Source organism: Pelobates fuscus, chromosome 2 (genome assembly GCF_036172605.1).
Source record: "Pelobates fuscus isolate aPelFus1 chromosome 2, aPelFus1.pri, whole genome shotgun sequence".
Lineage (NCBI taxonomy): Eukaryota > Metazoa > Chordata > Amphibia > Anura > Pelobatidae > Pelobates > Pelobates fuscus.
This window is the reverse complement of record NC_086318.1, coordinates 379205243-379228108: the sequence shown is the minus strand read 5'-3', so window position 1 is coordinate 379228108 and position 22866 is coordinate 379205243. Positions and strand designations below refer to the sequence as shown.

The following is a 22866-nucleotide window of genomic DNA, read 5'->3' as shown; positions in this document are numbered from 1 at the left end:
CTGTCTTTGGTTCTGGAGAAGTGGGAAGATCTCCAGCAATAGCTTCTGGTTCATTCCTTGCCTGGATGTTACTGTCTGGAGGCCTGAAAAGATTGGTCTTCCTTAGGTATTTTGTCTCTGCAGGAGTGTGCGGGCCATTTCCTTTTTTATTCCCTTCAATTACCTTTTCACAGCAGCATTGAGGGATTCTCCAAATAAATCTCTCTGGAAACAAATAGTGCATAAATTAGATTTGGACACATATCCGGTTCCCCATGAATGCTCGCCTAGAAGCCACTACCATGGCCATACTGTTTGATACTAGCTTGGTAATGTCAGGGTATCTCCACTGGCAGAAATTTTTGTGCTAAAATAGAAATTAAAAATGTATACTGTAAGTCACCATTAAGCAGAAGTGACTCCATTTTTGTAACAAAAATTGCAAGGACAGACACATTTTATTTCTATAACTCTATTCCTTAGCAAAGGAATGCATCTAACGTAAACACAGGCCAGAGATAGAAATTTTACAAGACCTTATGTTTGCAGCAAGGAGGGGCTAAAATAGCCCAGAAACACATATATACACACACACTGAACAGAATTGTAAATGCAAAATCTAAGACTTTTTCCATGTACACAAAAGGTCTATTTCTCTCAAATATTGTTCACAAATCTTTCTAAATCTGTGTTAGTGAGCACGTCTCCTTTGCCGAGATAATCCATCCACCTCACAGGTGTGGTATATCAAGATGCTGATTAGACAGCATGATTATTGCAATAGGCTGGCTACAATAAAAGGCCACTCTAAAATGTGCAGTTTTACTGTATTGGGAGGGTCCGGAGGCCAGTGGTGTATCCTGGTTTTGTGCTGCCCTAGGCAGGACAAAACTCAGGCGCCCCTCTACCCCCCCCCCCCCCGCGACACCACCACCCAACCCTCCCCCCCCCCCGTCCCGCCTTCTAATAAACACACACAAATTCACTGACAGATACGCATACACTAGCTAACAGACACACACACACTCTCTGTCAGACACACACACACACTGTCAGACACACACACACACACACACTGTCAGACACACACACACACACACACTGTCAGACACACACACACACACACACACTGTCAGACACACACACACACACTCTGTCAGACACACACACACACACTCTGTCAGACACACACACTCTCACTCTGTCAGACACACACACTCTCTGTCAGACACACACACTCTCTGTCAGACACACACACTCTCTGTCAGACACACACACTCTCTGTCAGACACACACACTCTCTGTCAGACACACACACTCTCTGTCAGACACACACACTCTCTGTCAGACACACACACTCTCTGTCAGACACACACACTCTCTGTCAGACACACACACACTCTCTGTCAGACACACACACACTCTCTGTCACACACACACACACTCTCTGTCAGACACACACACACTCTCTGTCAGACACACACACTCTCTGTCAGACACGCACACACTCTCTGTCAGACACACACACACTCTCTGTCAGACACACACACACTCTCTGTCAGACACACACACACTCTCTGTCAGACACACACACACTCTCTGTCAGACACACACACACTCTCTGTCAGACACACACACACTCTCTGTCAGACACACACACACTCTGTCAGACACACACACACTCTGTCAGACACACACACACTCTCTGTCAGACACACACACACTCTCTGTCAGACACACACACACTCTCTGTCAGACACACACACACTCTCTGTCAGACACACACACTCTCTGTCAGACACACACACACACACTCTCTGTCAGACACACACACACACACACACACTCTCTGTCAGACACACACACACACACTCTCTGTCAGACACACACACACACACTCTCTGTCAGACACACACACACACACACTGTCAGACACACACACACACACACTGTCAGACACACACACACACACACTGTCAGACACACACACTCTCTGTCAGACACACACACACACACTCTCTGTCAGACACACACACTCTCTGTCAGACACACACACACACACACACTCTCTGTCAGACACACACACACACACTCTCTGTCAGACACACACACACACACACTCTCTGTCAGACACACACACTCTCTGATATATAATATATAATATAATATATAATGTAATGTAATATATATAATAATATAATAATATATCATTTAATAATATATAATATATAATTAATGTAATAATATATAATATAATATAATATAATATAATAATATATAATTAATTTAACCTACCCCCCAGCCTCCTTACCTTTGGGAATGCTGGGGGGGGGGGGGGTTTCTTTATCTCCCTGGGGTCTAGTGGAGCTGCCGGTCGGGCTGCTGGGCTGGTTGCTGGGCGGGCGGCTGGCGAGGGAGCTCTTCCTCTGAGCTCTCTGCTCAGCTCCCACGCGCGCCGCAGAGTGAGGCTGGGAGCCGGAAGATGACGTCATATTCCGGCTCCCAGCCTCACTCTGCGGCGCGCGAGGGAGCTGAGCAGAGAGCTCAGAGGAAGAGCTCCCTCGCCAGCCGCCCGCCCGCCCAGCCCATCAGCCCGACCGGCAGCCCAGTTAGCCGCAAGGCTAACAAGGCATTTGCGGGCGGCGTTTTTTGCCGCCCCCTGGAAAATGCCGCCCAAGGCAAATGCCTTGTTTGCCTTGCGGCTAAAACGCCCCTGCCGGAGGCGTCCAGGAGCGTCTGAAAACCAGTCAGTATCTGGTGTGACCACCATTTGCCTCACACAGTGCAACAAATCTCCTTCGCATAGAGTTGATCAGGTTGTTGATTGTGGCCTGTGGAATGTTGGTCCACTCCTCTTCAATGGCGGTGTGAAGTTGTTGGATATTGGCAGGACCTGAAACAAGCTGTTGTATACGCCGATCCAGAGCATCCCAAACAAGCTCAATAGGTGACATGTCTGGTGAGTATGCTGGCCATGCAAGAATTGGGATGTTTCCAGCTTCCAGGAATTGTGTACAGATCCTTGCAACATGGGACCGTGCATGATCATGCTGAAACATGAGGTGATGGTTGTGGATGAATGGCACAACAATGGGCATCAGGATCTCGTCACAGTTTCTCTGTGCATTCAAAATGCCATCAATAAAATTCACATGTGTTCATTGTCCATAACATATGCCTGCCGATACAATAACTCCACAACGCTGATATCAGCAAACCGCTCACCCACATGGCGCCATACACGCTGTCTGCCATCTGCCCTGTGGCATTGTGCTGTGTGATAAAACTGCACATTTTAGAGTGGCCTTTTATTGTAGCCAGCCCAAGGCACACGTGTGCAATAATCATGCTCTCTAATCAGCATCTAGGTATGCCACACCTGTGAGGTGGATGGATTATCTCAGCAAAGGAGAAGTGCTCATTAACACAGATTTGTGAACAATATTTGAGTACATAGAAAAAGTCTTAGATCTTTGAGTTCAGCTCATGAAAAATGGTGGCAAAAACAAAAGTGTTGCGTTTATATATATATACACACACACACACACACAAAATTGATTGACCCTTTTAATAAACACTATTATATATTTAATTTTCAATTATTTAGTTCGACATGCTCCTTTTGTTGTTCTTTTGAAAATCAAATAAACTCTTTGAACAGGGCAGACTTACTACAGCCCGATTTTCCTACCAAGAAGTCAACAGTCCATGACTTCTGTCCAATCAGATGCTTTTACAGAATCATTACATTGTTACATAGGCTGAAAAGATACTTGCATCCATTAAAGGACCACTCTAGTGCCAGGAAAACATACTCGTTTTCCTGGCACTAGAGTGCCCTGAGGGTGCCCCCACCCTCAGGGACCCCCTCCCGCCCGGCTCTGGAAAGGGGAAAGGGGTTAAATCTTACCTTTTTCCAGCGCTGGGCGGAGAGATCTCCTCCTGCTCTCCTCCTCCGATCCTCCTCTTCTCCTCCCCGTCGGCTGAATGCGCACGCGCGGCAAGAGCTGCGCGCGCATTCAGCCGGTCACATACGAAAGCATTCACAATGCTTTCCTATGGACGCTGGCGTGCTCTCACTGTGAAAATCAAAGTGAGAATCACGCAAGCGCCTCTAGCGGCTGTCAATGAGACAGCCACTAGAGGATATAGGGGGAAGGCTTAACCCATTCATAAACATAGCAGTTTCTCTGAAACTGCTATGTTTATGAAAAAATGGGTTAACCCTAGAAGGACCTGGCACCCAGACCACCTCATTAAGCTGAAGTGGTCTGGATGCCTAGAGTGGTCCTTTAAGTTCAGCCTTTCTCACATCTGCTTTTGCTATTGATCCAAAAGAATGCAAAAAACAACGTTTAAAACTGCTTTCCAATTTTGCGATAAAAAAGAAAAAAAATGCTTCTTGGCCCCAGAATGACAGATCTCTCCTTGGATCAAGACATTAGCCTGAATAATATTCGGGGTTATAATAAAAAAAAATGATGTCCCTGCATATTATGTTTTTGCAAGTATTCATACAGTTGCTGTTAAACATCTGTACAGACTCTGATAAAACCACCTTTTCAGGTGGAAAATTTGACAGTTCTTATTGTGAAAAACCCTTTCTATTTGCTCCTTTCTCCCAGTCTAAATGCATGACTGTGTTTCCTTTATTGTCACTTATGTAACGGAAACGTCAATAAAAATTAGTCATGGAAAAAACCATAAGCAAAGGATGAAATAAAACTAATTTCACAAGTATTCACACACACACACACACACACATATAAAATGAATTAGTAACGGAACTACAACTTGCTCCACTGAATAATGCCATGGCCTCAGAAACCCTCTCACATAAGGCATAGTTGAAGGAAGGACAACACAGTTTTCTGATATAACACTACTGCTCCCTGGAGGTTAAAAATTTTTTTGTAAAAATCATTATAGCTTCTATGTAAAACAGATTACATTCATGACTTAAGTTCACTTTAAACTTGACTACACTACAAAAGACACACAATATAAATTATCTAAAAATACTCCGGAATTTCAATCTGTTTTACTCACAAAGAGAAGCCTTTGTGGATTGAAATGAATGATCTGTTTCTGGGCTAAACATCACTCGTTGTTTCATAAGACACAAAAAGGAAAAAAGTTTTAACTCAAAAGGCTGGCCGCACAATTTAGGAAAGCTTTGGAGGAAGAAGATCATATGCAAAAGGTTAAAGAATCAACCGCCCTTAGATCAGCAGAGATCTTTGTGTAAAAATAAATTAAAATATTATAATAAATATATTATTATAATCTATATAGCTCCAGCAAATGCCGTATCACTGTATACATAAAGACATACATACACACACACAAAGAAGAGGGCCAATAGCTTATATGATTAAATTATAGTTGACAACAATACGTAACAATAAAATATAGACCTAGTTCTCAAATTAGCATTAGCTACACAATAACTACATTGTATCAGTTAAGTAAGGGACACTGAGCATCAAAACAACTTTAGATTAATGAAGCAGTTTTGGTGTACAGATCTTGACCATACTGTTTCACTGCTCAACTATAAGCCATTTAGGAGTTAAAGGAACATTATAGGGTCAGGAACACAAAAGTGTATTCCTAACCCTACAGTGTTAAAAACACTATATACATTTTTCGCTGGAAAGGCGGTGTTTACAGCAAAAAGCCTCCAGGGACAGGCTATAGACACCAGAACAAATACAATATGATGTAGTTGTTCTTGTGTTTTGGTGACTATAGTGTGCCTTTAAATCTTTTCCCAATTGGTCTCTCCAGAAACCGTACTGCCTCCCTAGAGACCATCATAAACGTTGCTCCCAGGTTTATTTTCCTCTGTTCGCTTCTCTCACTCATTACCCCTCTGCCAATCATTATACTGGCTTCTTGCACCCTACAGGATTCAATAAAAAAAAAATAAAAAAATTATTACCTCTTACCTACAAAGCTCTCAACGACTCAACCCCTAACTAGATTTCTTCACTAATTCACATGTACACCCCTTCTCACCCACTCTGCTCTGTCCGTAACCTTTTCCTATCCGCTGCTCGCACCCATACTGCTAACTCATGCTTACAGGACGGCTCATGGACAGCGCCATTCTCATGTAACAGCCTGCCTTCCCCCATCAGACTCTCCCCTAGTCTTCAATCTTTTAAGAAATCCCTAAAAACCCACCTCCTAAGAATAGCGTATGGATTCCAAGGGTTACTGTCATTATTCTCTCAACTAAAAGGGACACTATAGGCACCCAGACCACTTCATCTCAGAGAGGCTGCAAAGTTTATATGGTAGGGTTTAGACTCCCTCTAGTGGCCGTTTACCAGACAGCCACTAGAGGCACTTTCTGCGGTTTCACAGAGTTTGACACTGTGAAACGATGCTGGGTGTCCTCACACCTTGCATGAGAACATCCAGCTGGGAAAGGTAAGACCTAATGCAAAAACGGTGTTCGGCGCACTTCATGCGCATAAGGTTACACTGTCGGCTGACAGCGGAGGACGACAATCTTTTTTTTTTTTTTTTTTTTTTTGCAAATATATCTTTATTTGATTTTAAAAAAATTTCTCATCATATCAAAACATTATTTCATATAAACATGTAGACAGTTTCCACAATATTAATAGACATCCAGTCCTCCAAACTAAATCATAAGACATATTTCACAGTTCATTCATACATCATACCTCATACATTCTTACATTTGTGGGCGTAGGCAGCAAGTTACAATAGAATTTAAACATACAAAGTCATTTATATCTGTTAACAATTCTGTGTATACATCACAAAAGATTACTATTGTTGCTCATTAGTTTCTAAGAGTTTTAAGCACTTTTTCCCCATTTCATATTTCTGTACACTATCCTTCCTCTTAAAAAGCCCTATCTCGTTATTAATCTGAAGTTTTAATTGTTTCTCCCAATGTTTGAACTCAATTGTCACGGAGCTCTTCCACCCCCTTGCTATCAATATCTTTACTGCCATAAAAGAATGGCAGACCAGAAATTGTTGGTATTTTAATAACTCAGGCCATTGAAGGTGTAAGAGGGCCCTTACTGAAGATTGTTCTATAAGAATTTTGTCCCAAACATACAATTTTCTAAAAACCTCATCCCATAACCTCTTAATTAATCCACAACTCCACCAAATATGGACAAAACTTCCCAAATTACTTCCACATCTCCAACATATTTTAGATTCATTGTGATCAATTCTGTTTAGTCTCATTGGCACTAAATACCAACGATAGCAAACTTTATACTGAGTCTCAAACAATATATCGTTGTGAACATTTCTTTTTAACTGTATCAACATATCCCCCCACTTTGTTGGGTCTATTTTTATATTACATTCTTTTTCCCAACTTTTTATTTGTTTAGACCTTATATTTTTGGGGGTCGCTCTTATAAGGGCGTAGCATTTTGCCATGTTTTTTCGAGTACTATTATTTCCGAAGATCTGTTTTATGAGGATACTACTACTTATATTACTCTTAGCAAGTGATTTATCCAAAAAGGATTTTATTCTTAAATATCGAAAAGCCTCATCCTGAAGAAGACCAAATTCCCCAGACAGAGTTACAAAATCTTTGATTCTATCTCCTATTATTATATCATCCAAAGTTTCAATTTTCCTATCCTTCCAAGAGTCTATTTTTAAGTCTGGCAATAGGGCTTCTAATATTTCTATTCTCATAAACCCAAAAATGTTTCCCAGGATATTTAATTTTTTTCTAATCTTATTCCATTCATTCAACAGATATTCTAGAATTACACTGCTGACTTCTTTTTCAGTTTTTTTGGGTTGCCAAATGTACCTAGTCAGTTCTTTACCATTTAGGGCTCGGGTCTCTAAGCGAAACCAGCCCGTTTTTTCAGAATCTTTTTTATTTAATAACTGAGTATGGAATATAATAGAGGCCTCATAGTGGCTTATTATGTTCGGGAAGTTTACCCCTCCCTGCTCTGTATTATTTGTTAATTGATCTAATCCAATCCGTGGTTTTTTCCCCTTCCAAATAAAGTTTTTAATAAGCCTCTGTGTTATCTCCAGCCATGGTAGAGGGATTTTTAACGGAACCATTCTAAAAAAGTATGTCCATCTAGGCACTATGTACGCATTAATTACTTTTATCCTTCCTAACCAACTCAGAAACAAGGGGTTCCATTTTTTTAACGATATCCCAGTGGATTTCAAAAGCCTAGTAAAGTTGATCTCCACCATTTTATCCAAATTCTCCGATATTATTACCCCAAGATATTCAAAACTCCCCTTCGCATCCACAAAGCTATAAGTTTTCAAAAATTCACTTTTCCACTCTTTGCTACAGTTTTTAAATAAGACAATCGTTTTATCTGAGTTTATTTTGTAATTTGAGATAATGCTAAACATTTCTATTTCTTTTATCAAATTATCAATTGATTTAATTGGGTCTATTAGAGTCAAAATGGTATCGTCAGCGTACATACTTATTTTTAGTTCTCTATCCGTAGTTGGTACTCCCCGGATATCCGGGTTCTCTCTTATTCTGATTGCAAAGGGTTCCATTGAGAGAATGTATAAAATAGGTGAGAGTGGACACCCTTGCCGTGTGCCATTTTTCAATGGAAACCAGTCTGAACATAAATCTATGCCCACTACCCTCGCCATAGGATTTTGATAAATAGAGCCTATTGCCGACAGCATCCATCCATCTATGCCCATTGCCCTCAGTACTCCCATCATATATCCCCACCCGACCCTGTCAAAGGCCTTTTCTGCATCCAATGACAGGGTCAGGAGGGGAATTCGCATTCTATCACTCCAATCCAGAACATTAATCATTCTTCTTATATTAGTTCTAGCTTGTCTGGTTGGGACAAACCCTATCTGGTCTCTATCTACCAATTCCATAATTACCCTTTTCAACCTATCTGCCAATATAGATGAAAATAACTTTGAGTCGACGTTGATAAGTGATATCGGGCGATAATTCTTTAGATCTTGCGGATCCTTCTCTTTTTTATGGATAGGGATTATATTTGCTTGTAATAGTTCTCTAGGGCCTGTACCTTTGAGAGAGATTTCATTATATGTTCTAGTCAAGTAATCTGCCAATATATCTCCATAGACCTTATAAAATCTATTAGTCAGACCATCTGGGCCGGGAGTCTTATAGTTCACAAGTTTTTTAATTGCACCTGTAAATTCCACAATTTGTAAAGGGGCATTGAGCATTATTTTCTGTTCTTCCGAAATCCTAGGGAACCTAATCTCCCTCAGATAATCGTTTATAGCTGCTTCTTTTGATTGATTTGGTAAATTATACAACTTTTCATAGTATTTTTGAAACGCCTTAGCTATTGTTTCTGGTTTTCTACAGATTCCTAATTCGGTTCTAATACAACTAATCCTATTTTTACCATTTTTTGTATTTTTAAGTTTTTTTGTTAACCACTTATTAATCTTATTATTGTCATAATAAAAATTGGATTTCATCCTCTCCAGATTTTTCTCTATTCTTTCTTTCTCCATTTTTTCTATTTTCATTTTAATCTCAGAGAGTTGCTTGAAAGATTCATTACTTAAAGAACTTTTGTTTCTTCTGGCCAACTTATAGTACTCTATATATAGTTTTTCTCTGGTCAGACCTCTATCTCTTTGAATCCTTTTCTTAAGTTTAATCAGATACCCCCGTACCACTGCTTTGAATGCGCACCAAATAGTGGTTATCGGGAGTTCTTCTGAGATATTCTCACTAAAGTACAGTTGAATCAGTTCTCTAATTTGTAACTGATCTTTACTATTCTTCAAAATACTGTCGTCTAAACGCCAGGTCGTCTTAGATCTGTACTTTTTAACGTCGATTATAGAAAAAATTATATAGCTATGATCTGACCAGACATTCTCTTCTATATATATGCTTTTTATTTGTTCCACTAAATTAGCTTCCCCCAACACAAGATCAATTCTGGAAAGTGAAGAGTGTACCCTTGAGAAATGTGTATATTCTCTTCCCTCTGTGTTATATACTCTCCATATATCCAATAAGTTATTTTCTAAAAGTGAGTTTCTCAGAATCCTAGCTTGATTTATCAAATGTTTAGTTATGGGTTTATTATTTTTTGTTTTTTTATCCAAAGCTGTATCCACCACACAGTTAAAGTCTCCTGCAATAACTAATAATCCTGTCTTGACCCTTTCTACCTTTTCCATAATCTCTTTAAAACATTTAGTGGGTAGTACATTTGGGAGGTATACATTTACCAAAGTGTAAACTTTCTCCTCCAACTTGCATATTAATATCTGGTACCGTCCTTCTATATCTATATCTTCATATATGATTTCTCTATTTATTCTTTTTGAAAGGATTATGGCCACTCCTCTTTTCTTTTTCTTAATCAAGGCTGCTTGTGAGATTATCTCATATCCTTCATCATTCCATCTAGTCCTATCTTCCCGTATCCAATGTGTCTCTTGCACCATCGCTAGATCTATTCCTTTTTTTTTTAGCAATCCTCTCATCATAGCTCTTTTATATGGGGTATTTAGCCCCTGTACATTTAGTGAGATACACTTCATGGTTTATGTTTTCCTGTAACACCTATTCCTGCTGCCCTCTCTCCCATTTCATTCACACACGTCTGAGCTCTCATAGTACAGAGTAACCCATTCCCAAACATTCTTACTTGTTGTTTCAAGAGATAATAAAAATTAATCATCTCTTCAACCTGTAAGCCTTGACAATATCTTATGTCTAGGGCTAAGGTCTATCTCTGACCTTAAAGTGGTAGCTACTCAGGGGGAATCCGAGCAAAAGCAGCCAATCTTTCTCCTTCCCTCTGTCTGTCCCTCATACTGGGCAGAGAGAGAAGGAGGAAGAGAGGGAGAGAACAAAAAAAAAAAAAAAAAAAAAAAAAAAAAAGAAAGAAACCCTTACCTCTCATTCCCCCCCCCCCATTCTAATTATTTATACTCTTCCATAAATCACTGATTCTTCTCACAGGGCTTTTGGTGAAACTGTATATTTTCCCTTGGTATTTAAGTGTTCGTATTGTTTTACCCTTAGTCCCTTATTTCACCTTATCCATGCAAAAAAATTTTATTCTCGTGTTCATTTATATCCCCTACACAGCACTCCATCTATTCTATATTATATTTAAGCAAATCTCTTACTAATTTATCTATTTTTTATGTATCCCATATCAAAATATCACGAACAGACACCCCTCCGTGTTATACAGTATCATTATAACCTTCGGATTATTTATGATATCTCCTAAGCAAACATCTTCCCTTAATCCCGGAATGCATCTTCCCATTCCATTAGTGAAAATATACTGTAAATCTTAATATTTAAGTGCTCACATTTTTTTTTTTTTATATTACTCCCTTGTTACCTCTTATACTTATAAAGATTACCTCTCATATTTTATCCGTAAACAGAATTCATTCATTTCTATCCCCTGTACCAAACTCTATCTATTGTGTAGTTATGTTTAACCAAGCTCTTATTAATGTTATCTCTTTGTATATCCCTTATCAAAGTATCACACTCAAATTCACGCCCCTCCGTATATACAATATCATTTTATCCTTCTAATTTTTGTGATACCCCCTGTACAAAGCCCCTTCCCTTAGTCCTGAAATGCATCTCCCACCTCCATTAGTGATTTATACTGTTATTCCCAAAAAATTCCTTTTAAATTATATCCCATCATTCATCTATTGTATGTACATTAAAAATCTCATATTAATTTATCCATGGGATAACATATCCCATACACAATTTCATATTCAGCACTCTTGTCGGGGGAGAGAAAAAAAAAAAAAAAATCCTTCCTCTCTCCCATCTCTTATCTCTTTCTCCCCTCCTCTTCCCCTTTTTTGCCAAAGTTCTTGCGTTTTCTCTCCTTATCACTTAAATTGTTGAGCTGTCCATTCTTCTAATTCTTTTGGGTTCAGAAGGACTTTCCTTGTATCGTTCCAATTTATTGTAATGGCCTTGCCTGGTCCCCATCGATATCCGATATTTCTTTCTTTCAGTGGTTTTAATTTTTCAAAATATCTTTTTCTCTCCATTCTTACTGCTCTGGGTAGATCTTGATAAATTTGGATATCTTTAAATTTATCCTCTTCTGAGAATTTTTTATTTCTTATTGCATTTATTATTTGCTGCTTGGCAATCAGGGAGTGGAGAGTAACCATCGTATCTCTAGGAAAAGCATTCTGGATTCCCTGTGGCTTCTTAATTCTGTATATGTTTTCCATACACACTGCCGAAACTTGAGTTTGTAAGTTTAGTGCTGCAAACAGCCCATTCAAATAGTCCTTGATTTTATCATGAGAGATATCTTCTGGAATATTTTTTATCCGTATATTTTTAGCTCTCATTCTTTCTTCCATCATATTTACTCGATCTTCTAAACTGTTTATTTCCACCTTTATTTTGGTTTGTTCTTCTGTGATTAGATTATAATGGTTAGTTATTTGTTCTTGAAATTCTTCCACTTTTACTATTTTTCTGTTAATTTCTTCCATTTGTCTTGTCATTTGAGCTGTGCTATTTTCTAGTTCTTTTTTAAAAATTTCAGTTTGATTGTCCAGGCTTGTTTTTATAAAATCTTGAAAATTGGTTATTGAGACTCTTTTATCTTCAAATGTTGATTCATCCAGAAAGGATAGTTCCTCATTCTGTTTATTATGTGGTGAGAAAAAATTAGAAACCACTTTTTCATTTTTGTTATCTTTTTTGACCTCCTTGGTTTTTTTTGAGATCTTTGGCATCGCCATCTTTATTTACTATTGTGTCAAGGGACCCTTATCCTTTCCACTTTCACTTTCTCACCAGCTTCTCCTTTTCTTTATCTTATCTTGAAAACAATCTGTCTTTGTAGTCAATATCTCTGGTCTTGGCTTTATTGTGCTTTGACCTTTATGACCTTTATGCTGTTTTTTCTCCCCCCAATTTCTTGGTCTTATTATCTTCACGTTTTGCAAGAAGTCTATTGATCCAATGATCCAATTAGGGATCCAATTAAAGGTCCAAAGATACCAGTGATGTCGGTCAGGGAAATCAAACGTTATAAAATTCACATCTATGATCTTGCAGTTCCAACATATATATTTTAAGTGGTATCAGCCACCTTAACAAGAACAAACCAAACTGAAGCACCAAAAATAGCACCAAAATAGTAAATTATTTACCAACTGAAAGTTAAGCTATAAGCTGTTAGATTTCTCCTCATCTGTTTCTCAGACAGTTAGCCATCAAATCTTGTGGTCATAACCTTTCCATTCTGTTAAACCACTTTATTAAGCCACTGATTATATATTTGATCTTTGTACTGTCTTTCTCTTCCAAATTTTATATATTGCTATTATCTAATAGGTTGTTTGTAACAAAAAAAAAAAAAAAAAAAAAGAAAAGAACAAACCAAAAAAAAAAAAAAACTAAAAGTTCAAGGTTATTGAATTTGATCTATATTTGCAGTTTCCAAATTTGCAGTTTCCAACAGTTATATCATTAAATGGTATCGGCCACGTTACGAAGTAAACCGAGCCACATAGAAATCGCTGCAATTATTTACCAGCTACTGCTCCGGTATACGTCTGGCTGTCCGGTTATAAATCCACATAACATTGGTTGCCAAAATTAGTATATACCCCGATTCTTCCTCTCCTTGTAGTTATGTAGTTATGTGTCCGCATTTCTCCGAACAGATACCAGGCAGCTGCTGCTTCTCAGTTCCCCGACGGGCTCTACACGGGCTCAGCACAAACGCCATTTCCTCGTGGCTGCGCCTTCCTCCGATACCCCCATTGAGCTCCACCTCCTGGTGCGTGCGTACGCTTACGTCCCGCCGCACTCCGTCATCCTCTCATTCCTCTCAAAAAAAAAAGAGGACGACAATCTTGGAATTAAGTATGTGTTTATTTAACCCTTGGTGGCATCGTGGAAGCATAGGGGCTAGTGCGTATCTTTAATTAATTAGTGGGTCCATTCTCCAATTCACTCTCACCAACACTGCTACTATTTTACCTGGTCCTAATGGTTTCTATCCCCCACACTATTCTTACCATTGTGGATTTATTGAGCTTGCAATCCTCTAGATTGTTCAACTTGTTTGAGCAGAGTTATCATCAACCAAATGGTCCTGTCAAAATGTGTAATAGTTTGTCTCAGTTGTTGTTACATTCTCCCTTAATAATATTGCAAAGTACTGTGGAATAAGTTGGTGCTAAATAAAACCAATAATATCATTAAATTGACAATATAGTTTCCAGGACAACTACAGCTTAATGTAGTTGTTCTGATGAGTATAGTCAATCCCTGCAGGCTTTTTAATGTAAAGACTGCCTATTCAGAGAAAAGGCAGTTCTCACATTACAGCCTAGGAAAACTTCTAGTGGCCACTTCACAGACAGGCACTAGAGGTGCTTCCTGGGTCAGTGCTGCACAGTGTGTTTGCTGTACTCCAGGCTGCCTAAATGACGCTGGACATCCTCACACTCAGCTTGTCCACATGGGCATTAGGTGCCCATGTCGGAAAACGTCAGAGGAGACAGAGCGACGTCCCAGCACCGAGGGAAATTGGCTCTGAAATTGGGTAAGTGAATAAAAGGGTGTTATGGGGAGGAGGTGGGGTGGTGGGGGGGGGGGGGGGAAGGAGGGCGCACTATATAACTTTGTATTCTCAACACTTTAAAATCCCATTAAAGGTCAAATGATTGCTTTCTTTCAGAGCTTCTGGGCATTGTTACCTTTAATATCTGTGAGTGTTGATTCAGAATCATTTGTTTCTTTCCACATGCATTTTAGTTAACCAAGCACCCACGTGACTAAGGCAGCTAAGGTGTGACTAACTATTCCTGTGGGAAAAGCAAGTCTTATGGCTTGACTGGTGTTCAGATTTTTGTTTAACATTGTATTAACTACCAACTAAGGTGTGACAAAAAAAAAAAAAAGTAGCCAAGGAGCACCATCTAATGGCAAACATTGAGATTACACATGGATTTATCAAACTGGTAAACACTTTCTGAAATTATGCTTAAAGGGACACTTACAACTACTAACTTAAGCTCATTTAAGTTGCAAAGGGGGCAGGAGGCTTCTGCCTCCCAGCTTCAGTTCACCTCTGCAGTGTAATACAAGGAAAGGCTGACTGGCTGGGTGGTCACTTAGAGGCTGAGCTCATCAGCTTACACTTTCAATGGGCACCAATTGCGAAAAAAATGTCTTAATGATAGCATGATAGCCATTTTGCAATTAAATGCCGTTTTGCAGTGTCAATTACATAAATATTACCAATAAGCCTCTGACTTCAGTTTAATGACTTATGATCTTAAATTTTGTAATTCATGTAGAAATCAGGAGGAAAGAGAGGTTCATTACCCACTTCTACATATAAATACTTCAAAGTAAGGTTAATGTTATTCTATCAATAAAAGAAAATATTTTTAAAAAGAAATTGCAATATACACACACATTTCAATGTGATTATACACGGGTGTAGAATTATTTACTTTTTTAATCTTCTTTCCCAAGGGAACAAAGCAGTAGCACAATTTACTTATCCATCACGATGATCTACTTTACCAGACACAAAACAATACCAATTCTCTAATTCCACTACAGCCACAACATGGCTATTTTTCCCCCAGTTGGATTTATTTTGCAAAAAGTAAGAGTTTTGTGATTTACCCATGAGTTTAACCCCTTAAGGACACATGACATGTGTGACATGTCATGATTCCCTTTTATTCCAGAAGTTTTGTCCTTAAGGGGTTAACCCTATGCCCTCTCACCGTTTGTCACTTTATAATAGTTTATGTTGATTTTGTGTTATATGTGTACTGTACAGTGAGTGCTCAGTGTGCTTGGTCTGAGATAGCTGTGTGCAATCTCAGTGTGTGTGTCTGTGTATGCTGGTTATATGATGTGTGCATGTTTATTGGCTGCACGTAACGTGTGTGTGCTGTCTGCACATGACGTACGTGTGTGTGTTGTGTGCTGTCTGCACATGACATACGTGTGTGTGTTGTGTGCTGTCTGCACGTGATGTGTGCGCCTGCTGCAGTGGTGCTCTGTGTAGCCACTTTAATGCTTGGGGGGAGAGGGGTGGGGGGCACGGCGGGGGTTTACTTCTTGGTGGTGAGAGCAGGGGTAAACTCTGTCTGGTGATCATGGATTCTTTATGGTCTAGCGGCTGCGCTCTGACTTACAAGAGAGAAAATTAATTTGTGAATACGAAGGTCTGCACCCACCGGTAGTGCAGACCTCCACTATTACTGTGGCAGGGGTTAAGAGTAAAACAACTGCCTGGTACTCAGAACTGCTTATCCTTGGCATCAGACTATATCATTTCCACGTCCCTGTTATAAGAAGTTATAACATTTACAGGGTTATCTGTTAAAGTGAGAGTTATCAGGAAATCAACGTGAATTTCAAATGTAAACACCAAATCTAGAAGCATAACTGACTTGGACAACTTTTCCAGTTCAGCAATATTGGACTTAAATGTGAAAATGACTGACTTCCACGCAATTCTAACTGAAGGGAACACTAAAGGGTCAGGAACACAAACATGTATTCCTGACCCTAAAGTGTTAAAACCACTCAGAGACATCTAGCTGTCCCTGCCCCCTCTTGCCTCTCTAAATATAGTAAAATCGTACTTGTATTCAAGTCTGCAGCTGCTGCCCCTGTCTGCCTCTGACCTGTCCGCTAACATCCTCAAAAGTGGTGGTCTGAGCCATTCACAATGCTTCCCCATAGGATTGGCTGAGACTGTCAAGACGGCAGATCAGTGGCAGAGCCAGCACAAGTCAAACACAGCTTTGGCCATTAAGCATCTCCTCATAGAGATGAATTGAATCAATGCATCTCTATGAAGAAAGTTCAGTGTCTGCATGCAGAGGGTGGAGACACTGAATGGCAGTGCTGCTCACTGTGCAGCACTGCCCCAGAAAGCACCTCTAGCAACTGAGAAGTGGCCAGTGAAGTTATCACCAAGCTGCAATGTAAACACTGCATTTCTCTGAAAAGACCGTGTTCACAGCAAAAAGCCTGAAGGTAATGATTCTACACACCAGAACAAATTCAATAATCTGTAGTTGTTCTGGTGACTTTAATGTGAATAAACCTGCAAGTAAATAAAATAAATTGATTTAATCACGTTTTATCCAGAGTCTTTCTCAATGTCACTGTCCAATCCCTCCAGCACTATGGACCATAGATGCATGAACGTCACTAAGCAACTCGCCATTGATCTTTTTGTAATAGATCATCATTGCATGCAATGGCAAGTTGTGATGGCACTGTGCATGCAAGCATGACAGCACTTACAATTCAACAAGGGATGGCTACAATCTCACTGACAGAAGTATTCAGTTTCTAATATATGTAATGAACAGATTTTCATATTGATTCAGTTTGTGCTAGCTTCCATTGTCAGTCTGACAAGCGAAGGATACTTTTTATTCAGTATTCAATGGGCAGAGCTAAAACGAATGAATGAGCCAAATATTGTCAGAAAATTCAAGGATTCTGTAGAAAAATGGGGGATCTGAAATTTGAAAATAGGAGGCATGTGACTCTGATAGAGGGGGCAGCACAGGCAACAGAATAAGAGCTGCAAGACTATTATTACATTACATTCACAATATCTTACATCCCCACTAGACACCATGGGTGCCACCCTCCTGCGAGTGCAAGGCAGGCAAACAGGACGTTAGCTAAAACAGAGTTTGATTTTTGTGTTTGTATGTGCCAGACTTTATCAGGGTTATTCACAAAAGTGAGAATCCAAGGTGAATATCAAATTTAAGACCAAAGAAGCCAAGTCCACATATCTAACAGAGAATTTTTCAATTTGATTACTTTTACCTTAAATTTGAAATTCACTTTACATTCTCACGTTAGTAAATAACTTGAAGGACGTTTCATCACTAGACAACTATGTTACACTGTATGTGTGTATCCGTGTGTGGCACTGTTTAAATGATTGTGCTGGTGTGTTTATGTGTGAGTATCTGTTTATGTACTGTATGCATGCATGCATTCAGCAGTGTATATGTACATGTAGCAATATGTATATGTCTGTACCTGTGTGAGGCTGCCTGTATATATTATCTGTGTGTGGCTGTGTGCACCTGTGTATGTGTATATCTGTGTGTGAGAACATTTGCAGCCAATAGTTTTGCAAGTGGCACCAAGGGATCTGGTGATGGCCCTTCTGTTACCTGTACCAGCCACAGAGTTTGAGGGCTGCCGATAATGATCATTAAGTCGTCCTGTTTGCCTACATCCACAGAGAGAAATATATACACACCACTAATTTGTACTGCTTGCCTATTTCAACAGAGAGGGGTGATTACAATGGGGGATCACAAACTGGTTCTGTCTGCTTACATCCACAGAGATAGTAAGTAATGTAGATCACTAAGTGGTTCTGTCTGGTTACATCCACAGAGATGGCAAGTAATATAGTTCACTAAGTGGTTCTGTCTGCTTACATCCATAGAGATAGTAGGTAATATAGATCACTAAGTGGTTCTGTCTGCTTACATCCATAGAGATAGTAGGTAATATAGATCACTAAGTGGTTCTGTCTGCTTACATCCATAGAGATAGTAGGTAATATAGATCACTAAGTGGTTCTGTCTGGTTACATCCACAGATATGGTAAGTAATATAGTAGTATATAGGAAGTAATACAGATCACTTATGGTCCTACTTTGTTGCAGAATACACATGTACTGAGGATCATACCTTCACAAGGCCGACCATCTTCTCTAGGAGGGCTTTGAACTCATCCTGGCTCAGGTCGGGGTACAGCTCCCTTTTAAGCAGCTCCTCGGTGATGTCCTTGTTGCCATAATACCTGCGCTGGGCAATGCCATTCAGTAACCCGCTCAGGGATTTGGCACTCTCTGCATCAGCCATGACAGTCATGTGACACGAGCGGCCTTGGTCAGGTGATCTGCCGTGTGTTTGGCGGAAGTAGCTCTATAACCCACCCGCCGCCATGTTTTGGCTGGCAAATGTCTGAACACTGGCTCTAATACCTGACTCTGACCTATCCCCGCACTCTTCGCTGTCCTCACTTATTCTGCAGGATCACTGATCATGATATCAGGTCTACTGATTGTGATGTCATAGCCTGATAATGCAGGACGAGCACAATATGACCCAATCAGTGACAACACAAGTCACAAACGATGAGGTCATAAAAAACATATATTTAAACGAGAGCCAGTAAAGTTGATTTTTTTTTTTTTTTTTTTAAAGTGTGTGTAACACAAAATGTGAAACACTGCTGCACATTGATTTATTTAACCCTTTGAGAACCAGTGTCAGTTTATGGTTACATGGAGTATGACATATATCGAATATATGAAGTGATTAACCCTTTCTAGATTTAGGAGACTGCCAAAAAGTGACAGTATCTACACCGCTTCCATAGAGTATATGTTGGTAACAAATAGCAATCGGCTTGGTACACGATATCTATCCAACAAATGTGTGCCCCGTGAAAATATCAAAAAAACGTACAGTAACAATACAGGAATTATCAGAATCAGTACAGTATAAGAACCAATGTGCAAGTACAGGCACCACTAACCAATAATAATGCTGTTATCATGGAAGGTTATGGCTAACTAGTTACAAAAGTGAGTAAATCATGTTAAGCCAAATCCCAATTTAATTTAAATCATGTTTAAGATGAGTTTTCCCAGAGACGAGGGGGATATTTATTTGGATGTCTGCTGGTACCACAGCTCCAGGACATCATTTCAGTAATCTAGTGTCGACCAGACTCATCTTGCTGAAATCTCATATCTCCCTGTTTGGGATATTCGGTTTAAAATTTCTGCTATCAGCTATTAGCTATCAGTGATGGTGCCGCTACAAGACTATGGAAGATTAAATATTTGATTTGCTTGGGATAGGTCTCATCAAACGCAAATAATATAAGGGAGGCAGGGTTATTCAAAATGCGATTTAAAAAAATAAATTAATACGTTTTACATTAACACAAACACAAAAAAGTATTTTAGGAAAAGGCCTCAAATTTTGTTCTACAAACAAAATTGAACATTTTGTATGTTGGTTGATGTTAATAACCTCGGCATCAGGGTCGCTGGAGGAAGAACTGTAGGCGCAGGTAAGAGTTCTGCCTAACATAATGGCGTGTGGGCACACAGTGGATACCAGCACAACAGATATCCATAAACTGAGTATCCCGGTTGGACAGTGGTCTTAATTCCATAGAACAACTTATATCTAGGCACTGTTACATTGAGCATAATCGAGGCTTTCTGTCTCGTAAGTTACATAAGAAAATAAAGATCTCATAGGCGCATGTTCAATGGATATTTTTACATAAAATTGTTTATTTGTTCCTGTTCACCTATTTACACATTGTATATATGTGATTTAAATGTTTTTCTTTAGTATTTTGCAACTAATTTGTATTATTTAACAGCGCATATTAAAAGTTGGTAGTGCCCTCCTAGACTCAGCTAAGGCATTGAACGCAATGTTCTGGAAGCAACTGATACCACCACCCCGATCTTTGTGTGTGGCCGGGTTGAGGAGGCGAGGTAGATGGACACTATAAGCACAGATACCTCTGGGAGACAGGAGCTCTGTTGGAGGCGCTAGTTCTATTGGCTGGGGCTTCTGTCCTCGGAAGAGATCTGACTGGGTACCTCCGCCAAACACGCTCCCTAGCTATCACCGGGACACCATCAGCACTTCAGCCCCTAGCTACCGCAGCTTGGCTGCGGTCTCGCCGTTGCTTCCCACCCTGGAACAGGGTCCTGGATCCAGCTTCCAGTGATCAAAGCTCTCCTGCAGAGAGTATAGGTGTGTAGCCATTATATCTGTTATAGCCTTCCTCCACAGATATTAACCAAGACTTAATGCTGGGAGTGAACTGAGTTTAATGAGGCATAGTACAGGCAATTTGTACAGTTACATACAAAATCCTTCCTGGCATCTCTGTGTCTGGGAGATAATTGAGTGTGCCTTGCTTAAACTAATTATCTCCCAGGCACAGAGGTACAATGCACAAAATATTAAACACCCAAAACACACACAATATTACAAGGGACCCCCACAAGTTCTTTGTCCCCGGATAGCCTGGATCTGAGCGCTCAACATATCCAAAAAACGCTCAGATCCCACAAACACAACCAATCGCCACCGGGGTAAAGTTTTGACCGACCACACACGAGGCTTCTGTCGAAAATAGTTCCATAAGAAAAGTAGTAGGGGTCGGTCACTTTCAGGAGTCTCAAACAAAAAGACTATTGTACAGCTCCTCTGGCTCATTGGTAGCGATTGTTCGCATAGTTCATGCAAACAATTCTACTGAACTGCGCTCTCCTGAGATTTTTGGAAAAGAAGCGGGCGTTCGTCAAAATTCAGCGGTGTTCGCGAGTTTGTATGTCCGATTTCAGTTCCATGTACTCGACAACACCGCTGCCTGCATTCGTGTGACATGATGGCCGCCAACTCAGTGCCCACATGTTCGTGCATACTAACAGTGGCCACACTTATGATACAAACTGTGAAACTGTGACAGAGGTGTCAGGAGAGGTTAATATGGGTTAACAATAATCATAATTATCATAATAGCCCAGAGGTGGTTCGCAATTCATGAGTTTGTTTGGTTCCCGAACTAAAAAGGGAAAACACAAGAACCAAGTATTTTAAGGGTCGTTACATGGCCCATAGTCCTTGGGTAGGAGGCTAGCCAGCAGACTCCTCCAGGAGCTGGTGGCATAGGCACTTTTGCCACACAGGCATACAGGAGACAAGCAGCAAATGGAAATGTACTTCGGTGCAAAGAGGATAACGCTCTGCAGGGGGTGCTGGCACCAGCCCCCACCCTCCTTAAAACATTCTTACCCTGTCTTCACTATCTTGCTTCATACATACCTTTACTCTGACTCCCTTCTCATTTTTTTTCTCTTCTCTCTTACCCTCCTTCTCTCTCTCTTCTTTTCCACCTTATCAGTACTTACCTTTCCTGCATGTCCTGAGCTGTTTAGCTTTGAATTCAATCATAGTGGTTGATGTAGTTGCGCAGTGCATGTTTATTACAGAATTTTTAATATGTACGATCTACACGCAAACACTATACCTTGACTACTTACGTCTAAAAATGGGTATATGCTGCCTTTGTAGTTATATCTTCATTATAGTTATAGTCTTGTCTACATGGTATTTTTCATAAATGTCAATAAACATTTATTAAAATATTATTTAGCATTAAAGGGACACTATAGTAACCCAGACCACTTCAGCTCAATGAAGTGGTCTGGGTCATTGTCCCTCAGGTTTTAACCCTTCAGAAGCAAACATAGCAGTTTCAGAGAAACTGCTATGTTTACTTTTGGGGTTAAGCCAGCCTCTAGTGGCTGTCTTCCGGACTGTCACTAGAGGCGCATCTGCAACGCTGGAGGCATATTATGCCTCCATTGCGCAGAGCGTCCATAGGAAAGCATTGAAAAATGCTTTCCTATTGACAGCTTGAATGCGCGAGCGGCACTTGCCGCGCATGCGCATTCGGCTCAGCTGACGTCAGCGGGGGAGGAGAGGTCACCAGCGCCGAGGGAGCCCGGCGTTGGAATTAGGTTAGCTTCGGAAGGGGTTTTAACCCCTTCAGCGCCACGGGAGGGGGACCCTGAGGGTGGGGGTACCCACAGGGCAAGGTCAACACCAGAATACAATACTAATCACAAGGAACACACTAAAGGGTACTGGGAACAGAAACCACAATATGGCCAGGTAAATTTAAGTAATCCTGGATTTCATTTGATTGGTCCACGTCATGCCTGCGCCCCAAAACGTGCGTGAATGGGGGCGCCAAAATTACGTGGTCC

The 22866-nt window shown here is 40.2% G+C and overlaps 1 protein-coding gene across 1 annotated transcript in view; it reads right to left on the bottom strand.

Annotated features, from left to right (window-relative positions):
• The window catches only part of COMMD1 (copper metabolism domain containing 1), a 130379-nt gene extending 111398 nt beyond the window's left edge, over nucleotides 1-18981 (bottom strand). The window contains exon 1 of the mRNA XM_063443755.1: nucleotides 18743-18981. Within this exon, the coding sequence (XP_063299825.1) occupies nucleotides 18743-18925 (183 nt within the window). The 5' untranslated portion in view covers nucleotides 18926-18981. The remainder of the gene's footprint in view (nucleotides 1-18742) is intronic.
• Nucleotides 18982-22866: the final 3885 nt, after the last annotated feature.